Source organism: Lepisosteus oculatus, chromosome 17 (genome assembly GCF_040954835.1).
Source record: "Lepisosteus oculatus isolate fLepOcu1 chromosome 17, fLepOcu1.hap2, whole genome shotgun sequence".
Lineage (NCBI taxonomy): Eukaryota > Metazoa > Chordata > Actinopteri > Semionotiformes > Lepisosteidae > Lepisosteus > Lepisosteus oculatus.
This window is the reverse complement of record NC_090712.1, coordinates 6,183,571-6,196,083: the sequence shown is the minus strand read 5'-3', so window position 1 is coordinate 6,196,083 and position 12,513 is coordinate 6,183,571. Positions and strand designations below refer to the sequence as shown.

Genomic DNA, 12,513 nt, shown 5'->3' with positions numbered 1-12,513 from the left:
ATCCCCTCACACAGAAAAGGGGGAGAATCTGCCAGCTTCACACAGCAACCTGGAATCGAACCCAGAACCCAAGAGCTGCGAGTCTGCAGCTCTTCCCACCACACCTATTACATTTATAGGGTCCACATTAGAGCATAGCTGAATCCCATCCTCTCCAGCACCCATGGGAGACTCTTCCCTCACCATTACCATCTCAAGTGAGATGAACTCCCTTTGAGAAAAGGGTTCACATCTCGTGTCACCTTGCACAGTCCCAACAACCGGACCATCTTTGTGAATCGTCAAATGTCACATCATATGTGCAGATGTACCTCTAGAGCACCATTGTCTGTCTGCTTACAATTCAGAGAGCTCACAACCGTAAGTTATTGATCAATCTTCCGGGGTCACCATAAACCGCTTGACAACTGAGAGAGCTCAAGCCTCGAAGAAGCTTATTAGTACTTATCATGAAAAATAAATAAACAAAACCACAGGATTTTTTTTAAAACTTGAGTCTTTATTAAAGGAAGTAAATAAATGTGGTAGACAAAAGTAAAATAAACTGTTTGAACCAGCAGAATAAGATACAATATATAAAGGCACAGTAGAAGTTAATTCAGTCCCAACACCAGCCCCCCAGTTAGGTTATGTTCGAAAACTTGCTTGCTTCCATTTTTCTTTCTAACTTAGAATGCCATATGCCATTATTTGCTTTTACCTTTAGGAACAACTGCACAGTTCCTATGATGATTCTGCTCAATTGATGTAGGAAGAATATGTTGTAATATTGACATTTCTACATTTGTTGCTTTCTTCACCACCATCACAACACTGAAATTTTTAAAATTATTAAAAAAAAAACAAATTTAAAAATGTGTTTTCTTAAATCTGAAAGCAAAAATCACTTCCCCCAAGCCCAGGTGCTAATCTGCACATGGCCCAGCAATTGTTCTGGTCACAGGCTCGTTAGAGAACTGCTCTCTAGGAAGGCAGAGGAGAGGTGAAAGGTGAAAGGTGAAAGGTGAAAGCTGTGGTTAGGAGGCTGGCACTTCACAGTGAGCAAGCAGACAAATAGGAAGACAGGTCTGAAGAAAAGCACTGTGAGTCAAAAATGTGCTTATGATGGCGTCTGTAGTCATCTTCACCACTCCTGAAAAATGAAAAAAGAAATCAAACCAATTTGAATTAAAATATTATGAATAAATACATATAAATACATATCTTTATTGGATTATACAGAACATGAATAAGCTTAGCTGTCCTTAGTATGAATCCGAATTTCAAGACAGTAGAGAATACAGGAAAGGAACAGCACACTCACCAAACTCAGTGAAAAAATGAGTTTAAAGTTAAACAATTACTGCATCAAAGGGCAACCTTAAAAAAAGGTTGTAAACAAGCTGCTTTACCATCTTGTAATTCAGATGTTAGAAGCTAGGCACGGTTGGGCCTGGTCAGTACTTGGATGAGAGATTTCTATGGAAATTAGTTCTGTTGGTGGACCAGTAGGTGGCACTCTTCCTATGGACAAGAACGTCCAGACCAACTCTCCAGTATGGTGACTGGGGACTGTGTGCTGTAGGAGGTGAAGTGCCTTCAATGAGACATCAAGCTGACATCTTGAGATTCAAGATCCAGCTGCACTTTTCATCAGAATAGAAGTGTTAACCCTGGGGTCCTGGATAAATTATTCCCCCCTTAATTCTAACAGTAAAACCATTTCTTCCAGCGTGGGGCTGCACTTCAATGGTGGATAAAGTAGACCCCCCCCATGTGAAACATGTTGGGATACTACATAAATCCAATGAATTAAAAATTTCTCAACAGGTTTAGTACATGTATCATAGTTCCTCAGATTTCTAAGTAAAATATGAGCTCAATCTTAATTAAGAGAAGTTAAAAAATAATTAATTGAAATGGTAGCTTGTCAAACTCATTAATAAAAGTTTTCCATTTAAGGATATCATCTTTAAATGCCAACTTTGGTTTGGAGTTGTTTTTTTGACCATGTCCGTGAAACACAGCTTTAGAAAATTCTCAAAAATTGGATTGCAAAGGGTATCATTATCACGCAAGCAGAGGGAAGATAGTCACTCCATTCCAGTCAGTAAAATCGATCTTTAACATCTGCATCCTGTGCCAGTTGTCCGACTCACTCATCCCCCTTGAGCTTCTACACGGTGTAACATCTAGCTGAAAATACTCACTCGTCAGACATGAACAACTTCTTCACACACTGGATGTCGTCAGTGATATCATCATCAATCAATTCTTGTGAGAAAAAAAAGAAGAAATGATTATTATTACTATGACTTATATTTTCTGAGCAGTTCTATGTGAATACACCAGTAGCCTCCAACATAAAGATGACATTGACACAGTGTTTTTTTGCACCTTCAATGAAAATCTCTCAATTACTAGCCTTTTTTTCTAACAACATGTGCAAACAACAACTCAACTCAAACGTCCTTTCAGTCTTCCCACAGTCCTTTTCCAAATTACTACATCAGTCGCCATGGACATACATGGCAGCTTACCACACTGGGGGCTTAAGGCCTGTGAACCTCTGGTAGTGGGTGCAGTGCCCCTAAGCTCTCCTCCACTTGACACCTGAAAACAGGGGCAAGCAACTTACTGCTGCAGTTCATCTTGCACAAGTTCATCCCGTCTTCGCAGACGACCACGTTGAGGAGCTGGAAGAGTCCCAGGCGGAGCAGCGCTTTGGCCGGGACAGGCTTCTGCTCCTCGGCGCTGTGGGAATGGGAGTTCCCTTTCTTGAGGCTCCTGCCTCTGCGGTGAGGAGGAGGTGGAGGTGGAGGGGGAGCCTGAGGCCTCACTGGGGTGATAGCGCTGCTGTTCAGCTGGGTAGTTTCATTCAGGTGGCAAATCACTGTGGAGAAAAGGAGGGAGGCGAATCGGTCATTTTTAGATCGATCAGTAAATCGGTAAGAGCACAGATTTAAAAATGTCACAAGTTAGCAGTGGCAATTATATGCAAGAGCTGGACAGGCTATAAATTCTCAATATCACACCAGCAGTTGCATCAGGTTCGGTCAGGAAAGCCTAAAACTGGATTATTTGGTTTTACAAAGCCTGCATTCTTCCAGTTCAACATCTTCTGATCTCCCCAGTGCTGAGTCCTTACAGCTGCTTATGGGCGCCTATTTGTTCAGAGTCAAACTAAGTGTATTTTTCCAAACTAGTGTTTAAACAGGGCAGCTGGGAATCTCGGAACTAGTGAATTGCCCTTTGTGGGTCTTGGCTCTTAGAAAGACAAAAGAAAGAAAGCCACTGTCGTCCTGCACACAGCCCAGCTCAGAGAAGCGAGAGCAGACTCACAGGTTTCCACTAACAACAGAGAAAAGAGGGTTGCAAAACACAGTGGCGAGTAGAGGGTTAAACGACAACAAGAAAAAGAATCTGTAATAATATACAGTATAAAGCAGACATCTTCTGCAGATTCACTGTCTGACAAGAAAGTTAGTTATATACATATCTTTAAGCATTCAACTGCTGGACACCTAGAAAAACAGGTCAATAGGAGCCAGGTGAATAATAATAACCAGTTAAATAAATGATTATTCAGTTCTCCCGCAGATCATGACTCTGTGGTTCATGAGAGATTTGACTGCGGTGTCTTTGCCTCAAACATGATGTCTATTTATCACGCACTTCTCATCAATTTCAAATGATTTTTTTCTCCGTGAAATAACCTTGCATCTTTCACTTCTCCACAGGTGTTTTTCATAAAAGCTAGGAAGATTTGTCACTGTGACAAAAAAAACCCCAAACAAGACATAACTACAGAAAAACAACCCAACAACCCCCCCCTCCCCCAGGAAAGCAGACACAGTGTGCAAGGCCATATTCACAGATTTGCAAAGACGCCCGATCCTGACCTTTGGCGAGCAGCGCCACAGCCTCGGTGTGATTGAGCTGAGTCTGGTTGGACTGCAGCTCGGGCAGCAGGATGGAGGCCAGCTCGCACTTCTGGAAGACTTTGGCCTCGCTCGTGCCCAGGTGAAGGGCCACCAGGGCCAGCAGCGCTACTGCGACCAGTGAGAGCTTGTTCATGTCTGATTTCGGAGATTTCAGTGTCTCTGTGCTTCTCCAGAGCGCAGGCAGCTCCTTAATATACAGGTGTCGCTCCCTCCTTCAGTCACACAGCCCCATGTCACGTGAGGAAACTCTAGACGGGTGGTGGTGAAACTATTGAATGTTCCAGTCGGTTCTGGAATTATAATAGCTGTTGTCTGTTGCTTTTTTTAAACATATTGAAAGGGCTGAGACAACAGGCATCAGTCACCTCTCACCTGGTTCAGGTATTGTGAACCAGTGACAAACATGACTCAGCAGTTTGAGACAGGTGTATATGCTTACAAAGCCATCCTCCTGCATTCTGCCCTGCATCCTACTCTCCAAAGAGAATGTTTTTTTCTCCACTGGCGTCACCTTTTGAAACTAGATTCCACCCACTTCCCTCTTTCACATGCCTCAAGTGCACTTCAACACAAAGAACACAGACAACATCAGACTGATAAAAAAAGAGTTCTCCAATTGCCTGTGTTCTCACAATGTTCATTATTGCAAAAGAAACAAAACCACCTACTGTGTTTCAGGGGCTTTCTGAGTTTACGACAGAACCCTGTCTTAAAGTTCTTATTATTTTATGTCATCTGTTTTCTGATGGGTGCTGTTTTAAATAGATACTTTATTGATCCCGTGAGGAAAATTACAGTGCAACAGCAGCTTAACACAGACAAAACAGCAACAGTGTTACAAATGATACAATAATAATAATACAATACAATCAGTACAGTGAGAAGTGCACTAAGAAGAGTTACTCACAGTCCAGAACACACAAAGAACAAACCAGAACAGAACAGTACACAAAAAAGTCATATTGCACACTATACATACAAATGTATTGCACTGAGATGCAGTGATGAGGCATTACACAGTGTATTTAGAGCAGAACTGTGTATGTCAGAACAACCAAATAGTTATCAGTTTGAATACTTTATTTTTCTCTCTAGACATAAAATGTGCCGTACAAATGTAACTTTGCAATTACGAAGAAGTAATTATATATATAATGTAAAGAATCAGGAAGGAGAAAAATAGTTTAAGAAGCAAAACCTTTAAGTATCCCATGAATGGGATATCAGACATCAGAATGTAGGTTTACCTGCTTCAACTCTCAGCCCATTATCCTGAGGGAAGGCACACTCTTCACTTTGTCCCCGGCATGAACGGCCCAGGCATTAATGTGTTGATCACATAAGTGAAAGCAGAATTTCATAGGGTTCTCGTGTACTGTGCTTTTACGCTTAAAGGGAATCGGATTTTGGTTTTCCAAATGTTGTAGAGTTTAAGACAGACTACAACAGCACAATTACATGTAAATAGCACTTTGAGTGGAGTGTCCAGAAAAGAGCTATATAAGCGTAAGAAATAATTTTATTGTTTTATTATTATTATTATTACAACATTGAGAACAGCAGAGTTCTCACGTTGGTGCCTGACCGTGATTTGTTGCGTCAAAGGGCAATCTTAGAAACCGTTGTTAATGAAACAAACATTAATAGTTGTCGATGTGATGGCGACCTGGGCTCCTGCCTGGAGCCCCAATGGAGACCCCACAGGATTCTCAAGATATGCCACCCAAACTAACTGTATGGATAGCAGATGCCAACGTACCCTGTGAATGATTCGCACATCCCCCCAGCACTCGAAACAGCCGACTAATCTCTTTAATCTTTCCATTTACAAATTGCTACATCTCAGGCTCTCCCACACAAAAAATGAATTAGTCTCCCATTGTCTCCCCTGGCCTCCTGGTGACAATGTGCTCATCTTTTCTTTAGTTTCTCTTCTTGCAGGTTTATATCAAGCACAGTTAAAATGTCTGGTTAGGCACTGGCTGGTGTACACTTTGTTGCAAACAATATTACCTTCACTAGCGAAGGTGGTTAGACATGAAGACATGGTGATGTGTGGAGACACACAAAACAGTTCCACATCAATGAAGTCCTACACCTTTAGACCTCAAAAATGTGATTCTCTCGCCCCACAAACCAGGTGTCTCCACCTTGGTCACAATGACCATGCCGCAGCTCATATCAAAACATAGGAACTCCACATTATCTTATGGTAGTTCAAGACTTATGTTAAGGTGAATGGAAGTGCTCAAGAGCTTAAATCCATGAATGTTTGAGAATCCTGTTCTTTGTTTGCTTTGCCAAAACTACACTCCACCAAAATAGGGGCAGAAAACAGCATACTAATGTGAACAGGGTGACCATCCATAGAAAAAGGTCTAAATGTTATTGAAGAAGTGAGGACAGGGTATAATGGTATATGCTTCCCACCTTTTCTCTCTTGTTGTCGTTATTGATGGGTACTCATTCACTTTTGCACACACAAAAAATATAATATACAATCTCAGCATGCTTTTGACCAGTGTCTAAAAAACCAACCCTTATCCTCAAGAGCCCTGATCCAGTTAGTCTTAGAGGTGACCTGTGACTACTGATCGACAACACTTGAGGGTTATTGATTATTTAATCAAGTTAACTGTTTAATTAAGAGAACCCTGCTACTCGAGGTCAGAAGGATAATTAGAACTGGTCCCAAATGATATCTAAAACTACTTTAATTTTAAAACTAAATATCTGCACTTCTTTAGCAATTGGTTATAGCAGTAAGCAATAAAATAACGAGAGTCCTCAGGCAAGGATCAGCCTGGTGATAAGACTGTTCAATGATTAGCAGCCACCAGTGTGCATGTCTTCTTCATTTTGAGGGCAATGGAATATCAAAAGACAATGAGATGGAGACAGGAGGTTTATAATTTATTTAGGCGACAATAAAACACAAATGGCACAGGAAAATCTTTCATTATCGTGGAGAAAACAAAAGCACATTATAAAAGAGCTTTAATCATATAAAATCTACTTTTACAATGGAAGCATACAACTTTGAACCTGAGGATCAACAAATTGAAATTTGGAAAAAACATCACAGAATTATTCTACAACATAATAGAAGCAAAATAGCATGCCATGTGAAAAAAAATCATTTCCTTTTCATCTTTTTTTGTTTCCATGAACATATCTGTTGATCACAGCCGTGAAAATGAACACAACCCATGTTGTAACCATGCTCATTGCTGCGAGACACATCTAACATGCTCATTGAAAGACAATTTCTAATTGCTGTTCAAGCCCAAAATGTCCGTACCGCTCTCAGAAGAAAAAAAAATAACAGTAAAAATTAAGATTTTATTTTGATTTGCTGTATCAACAACATAAAATGACAGAGCATTTTGAAATTTTATCATGACGTTTTTCAACAATTACAAATAACCCACTTCTGGGTGTGAAGTAATAATGGCAATAAACCATTTGTACATTTTATAGATTGTTCAGTTTCATGCACTGTGCAAGCAGTGTCTGTTTCTTAGATAAGAAATATGCTAGAATTATCCAATTAATTATTAAATATATACATACATTAAGAGTTATAAATTCACATCACAAATCCTGCTAGAAACACACCCATGTAGATTACCTTTATGCAACAGTAATGTTTGCTTGTTCAATAGAATAAATGACAACGTTAAAGTTACACTTAAACGGAACACCAATAAACAAAACTGTGGGTCCTGCAGTGGACACTGTGCGTTCACAACATTGGCAAAATCAGGGATGATCTAACTGGCAATCATATTTCTAAAAAGTTTAACATGTTGGCACACTTTACTAACATCACTTCACAAGCATAATTTGGCTGTGCATGACTTTATTCAAGCTTTCAGCGGTCTTGAGGATAAGTTGAGCCTACCAGCTGTGTTACAAAGTGGTACTTTTTTTTCCCTGAATCTTGTGCATGTTCAGACATGGAAGTTTGAAGTCTAGCAGGATCGGGAACAGCCCAGCTTGAACTAGACAGATGTACTTATCATTATGTACGCATCTGGGCATCAAGGATTCTGTAACTGGTGCCCACAACCTCTCTACTAATGGCATATAAACCCTGGAAAACATCTATTCTCCATAAACAGTTCAATCTCTCCCTTACTGTAATTTAACAGATACAAGATGAATGTACACCTCATAATCACGTTAAAATGTGGACAATAAAGAAGGGCATTTTCTTGAAGCAGAAGCAGTTCTGAATATACATTTGCACTGAATGTTTCAAAACGCAAAAGCCCTCTTTGTTCCTTTGTGTCTCTATAACATTGCAGTATTAAAGATTAGTATCAGGCCACTCCACGAACTACGTAGTAGGTTTGTCTTTGATTTCCTAAGGAAGACAGACTTCCCCGTTCCATAGTGTCACATTCGCTGTCTGACAAACCACAGCAGATGGACAGACAAGGAAGAGGACAGGGACACACTGTATGGTGCCACAAAGCCAAAAGCTAACTCCATCAATCAACAACGCAGAGGCGGAAACGTTTTTTTTAAAACAGAGACTTCTATAGTACGTGGCTCTCTTGTGCAGTGTAGATGGTACCGTCCAGGCCACACGCAAACAAGAAACGTGAAAAATCTAAAATTGATTACCAAGACCCTGCCAAAGAACAGAATTTCCCTGCCCTTGCTAATACAGGCCACTCAGGAGAAATTATTTGTAATGCTGTACGATTCTCCATATCCATGCTGGAAACTGAAAAACAAAGATCTGATCTGCTTAGTGACATCAATCCCCCTACAAGGCATGTGTTCATATTCAGAATATGAATTTTTAGAACAAGCTACCCAGCCATGTTTCTGATCACATACCCTGACTTCCTTCCAAGAAACAGCAGGATGAGATCAATTAGCTACTAGCAATCAAATAAATAGCATCCAGTTATTTGTAATATTTTAGAGTTATTAATATGAGAGGGGATAGTGTGAGCTAAACATCTGGCTTTATTACATTTATAAACCACATATACAAATGGTTTAGGAATTTAATGTTTCCATGAGTTTCCAGTTACCTTGATAGTGTATTTTACAACATACATCATACAACAATGTAGATGCAAAAAAATATATAATCAAACAAAGAAATTGTAATTACAGGTTACACAAAATGCTGGCCCGTAAAATCACATTTCCAGGACAAATGCGTTTCTTTTATCAGGTGATGTTACTGCCGTCACAGCTATAGAATGCAGCAGAAATGTCAGCCTCATCAGGAAAGTATTTATTACAGCAAACAGTCACACCATGCGATTCCTGAAGATGTGAACCATGTGAAAATGTTGTGTCATATTTAATCCTGTGATGCAATGCATCTTCCAATTTTCAGCTAAAATCAAGTGTCCCCTAAGATCCAAACGTGATCCAAACTGGATTTCTATGTGGACCACAGCCACTGAGTGATAGTATTTCACTTTGAAACTATTTCACAAGGCAAATGTGTTTGCATGTTCATTTATCACATGGCATTCTATACTGGCATAAGGAACAGCCTGATTTTTCCTAATTAAAACAAAATGCCTTAAAAACCATCCTCTTCCATAAAAAAGATATATTAAAATCAACACTTGATCAGCCTCCTATGTGCCGCTGAGTTGAGAATATCATTACTATGCTCAATATCCTTTTCTGGGTCATTGACACTGGTTGGATCTGAAAAAAGCTTAGACACAGGCATGGGCGATTTTCCACTGAAAACAAAATCTTTCCTATGTGCCTGGAGCCTTGTCTATTGAACAGACCTCGTACAGGCTATTTAAAGACCACCATTGTTAAACCTAAGACGCTTATTCCTGCAGGAATATGGCTCTGCAACATTGCACTCTTGTTCTTTGTGAGCTGACGCCCATAAGATATCAAAGGAAAATTTCAGTACCTGAGAATACAAGCTTTAGAAACTAAACAAGTTTCAGATCACCTGGCACAGTTTGGTATTAACATTTTTAAAAACATGTTGTACTCATCTGACAGATATGTGTACATACTGTACACTTGTCAAAATACCATTAAAACATGCTGTGTCCACGTCTTGCACTTTCTTTCAATTAGATGAATCAAATGCATTGTTTTTAAAATTAGGCACAGGATAAAAAATAATAATAATGTTTTTACATCTAAGTTCCATAAACCTAGTATTGTAACTAACAGGACTACTTTCCAACAAAGTTCAGATGCACCCAAATAAAATCAGGAAAATAAGGAAAAATGCCCACCAAAATAAAAGTTTGAACCGGTACAAAATTGCTTAGAAGGCTATTAAAGCATCATGACAATAGTACTAAACTATGTGGGTAAAAACTAAATAAAGAGCTGTACAAGAAGAACCCAAAGGCAGAATGAACAGGAATGCAAAGTTCAAGACCGTGAATAATCCAGAAATTAACCACAAAATACTTTCCAAAGTATTAGATGAGGTCTTGCTTTACAAATGTAAATCAACAGGTTGTGCTGGATTCTTCAGTGACATTACTAAATACAAAATGTTTTCTTCATGTGCATTGCTGTCCCTAGAGCATCGCTTAACCCCTCAAATCTGTTGACCTCTCTGCATGCACTACCAGTAAGCCAAGACCCTTTGTGTCCTGTTCCAGTCATTTCTGCAATGCTGAATCCAGAGAGCATTTCTTTTTGTCTCCTCTCTTTATTAGTTTTTATGTACTGTTGATACTGAAAATACATTTTGTGTCAAGAAACGTCCAGCTGTTGTACCAGAAAGCCTCATCTGCATGCATTTGCCAGAGATCATTTCCAGTGTTTGATGAGAATAAATAAGCACTAGAGGAAACAGTTCACAACTGAGGAGGAAGAGGAAGATTAATGGGGCTATGGAGTGAAGATGGGAGCTCCCCTCTCCTTCCAAACCAGACTGATGGGAAACAAGAGCGCACCCAAACAAATTCACAAAGCTGTGGCACCTGCGCGCACCATATCAGACAAAAGCAAAAAGCTCGGCGGGTATCAACCGAGTGGGGTGCGTCGGGGTGACTGCGGGGTCTCAGCTGGAGCTGAACAGGGGGTCCCGGTGGGAGAGGTCCACTGTGCTGGAGCTCAAACCCCGGCTCTCCCCCAGTCGCCCACCGCCAGGGCCCTGTGACAAAAGGGAGACAAGGTGAAGCCACAAACTGGATATTAAGGTTCACTGAAAGCGCCAGCGCCACAATGACGGAGGGTGAGCTGCTCTGTGACATACAGGAGGTATCCGATTACTACGCTGAATGGGACTTACGACAGCTCTTGCCTCCAGAGCCAAATCCTCTCAGGCTTTGCCTGTTCCTTCGTTGTCTGCGCTCAGACGGCACGGAATGAAGTTCAACATCTTCATACTCATCCCCTGAAAGCTTTTCACTTCTAAGCTGCTCGACGCCCCCAGACGTAATGGAAAAGTAAACTAAGAACTAAATTAAATGCATCGACGCTGAAACAAAGTGGGTAATCTGTGCATGTCTTCAGCTTATAAAGAGCCCGCCCTTACAGAATAGTCAGTAATAATCAGACGTAGCTGGAAGATTATTTTTTTCTGCTCGCAGGAAGAACTGAGAAGACAGAAGCGACTTCCACAAGAACCACTGAACACTAGTGGAAAAGCCCACTCCCTATTGGTTTGTTAGCTTCTGCACTATTAGCTGAGGAACAACAACTGTCTTTGTGTTAGACATCTCTAATTTCTCTCACATGACTAAAACTAACAGTGGCACAGAATGCTGAACACTGCCGTCCAGACATGTCAGAGTGGGCTTGGGAGGCTCTGGAAAGGGGTAGAGACAGGATCCACTGGAAGGAAGAAACCAACAAAAACTCCCTCTGCAGCCGGTTCTCACCTGGAAGGAGTCGTCACTCGTCTTATTCAAGTAGTTTAGTGAGGAAGCACGCTTCATACTGGTGAACAATTGAAATGAGACAAAAAAAAGACAGATTATCAGAGAGCTGCAGTTTCTTTTCAGAACAGACCACTAGTGTAGCTTGATGGAGCCTAGATATTGTATTATGTACGTTGCACCAGTGGGTGTAGTTCATGCTGTTTTATTAATAGTGTTTTATTGAGGCATATTTTCCAGAAGGTCAATAATACTAAAATCATATTCTTTTAGGGGGGTAATGATGAAACCTTTTTCAATTTCTAAAATAAATCACTGGAACTGATTCAGAAACAAGACAGACTTTGTGGTAACAGTTTTACTGTCCTTAGAAATCAGCAGCCCATTATTTGCTGTTTTGTGTTGTGTTGTCTATTGTGCCGTAAACGTCCCAGGAGAATGACACGAATGAGACTCCCGATGTGCGTGTACCCATGGCAGATGAACTCCTTTCTTTCTCTCTCTGCTGACGGCCTGAGTCAAATAGGTTGTAGGTCGCTGTCTGTGACACCTGGCCAAAACTGCAGACAGTAGCAGCGCTTTCTGGCTTCCAGACCCCTATCTGAAGATGGAGGTGGTGCTGGTAACCTCCGCGGCCCTGGGGAGTATGTGAAAAGCAGCAGGCTCTCCCAGATAGCATGGAAACTGGCTGCTGCGTGGAGGACCGGCGAGAATTTCCCCAGCGGCGGCGGCCGGTGGCG

General features: G+C 40.8%; 2 protein-coding genes across 6 annotated transcripts in view; both read right to left on the bottom strand.

The window, feature by feature from the left end:
- Positions 1 to 478: 478 nt before the first annotated feature.
- Positions 479 to 4,108, bottom strand: LOC107079344 (lysozyme c-1-like). Its single transcript, XM_015362709.2, has 4 exons — positions 3,882 to 4,108; positions 2,618 to 2,872; positions 2,190 to 2,253; positions 479 to 1,132 (listed from the first exon to the last, which is right to left on the bottom strand). Exons 1-4 carry the CDS (start codon positions 4,054 to 4,056, stop codon positions 1,033 to 1,035), a joined length of 594 nt encoding a protein of 197 aa, XP_015218195.1. The 5' UTR covers positions 4,057 to 4,108; the 3' UTR covers positions 479 to 1,032.
- Positions 4,109 to 6,821: 2,713 nt separating this feature from the next.
- LOC102690498 (kinesin light chain 1) overlaps positions 6,822 to 12,513 on the bottom strand; it is a 52,357-nt gene continuing 46,665 nt past the window's right edge. For all 5 annotated transcript variants that reach the window (XM_006638706.3, XM_015362877.2, XM_069179810.1 and 2 more), the window contains exons 15-16: positions 11,777 to 11,834; positions 6,822 to 11,046 (exon numbers count right to left, since the gene is read on the bottom strand). In XM_006638706.3, coding sequence (XP_006638769.1) covers positions 10,954 to 11,046; positions 11,777 to 11,834 — 151 coding nt within the window. In that variant the 3' untranslated portion in view covers positions 6,822 to 10,953. The remainder of the gene's footprint in view (positions 11,047 to 11,776; positions 11,835 to 12,513) is intronic.

Coding starts and splice junctions, on each gene's coding strand:
- LOC107079344 (XM_015362709.2), bottom strand. CDS start 4,056: ATGAACAAGCTCTCACTGGTCGCAGTAGCGCTGCTGGCCCTGGTGGCC. Junction 2,254..2,617: donor GTGCAAGATGAACTGCAGCA/GTAAGTTGCTTG, acceptor TTTTCTCACAAG/AATTGATTGATGATGATATC. Junction 1,133..2,189: donor AAGTTGTTCATGTCTGACGA/GTGAGTATTTTC, acceptor TTCATTTTTCAG/GAGTGGTGAAGATGACTACA.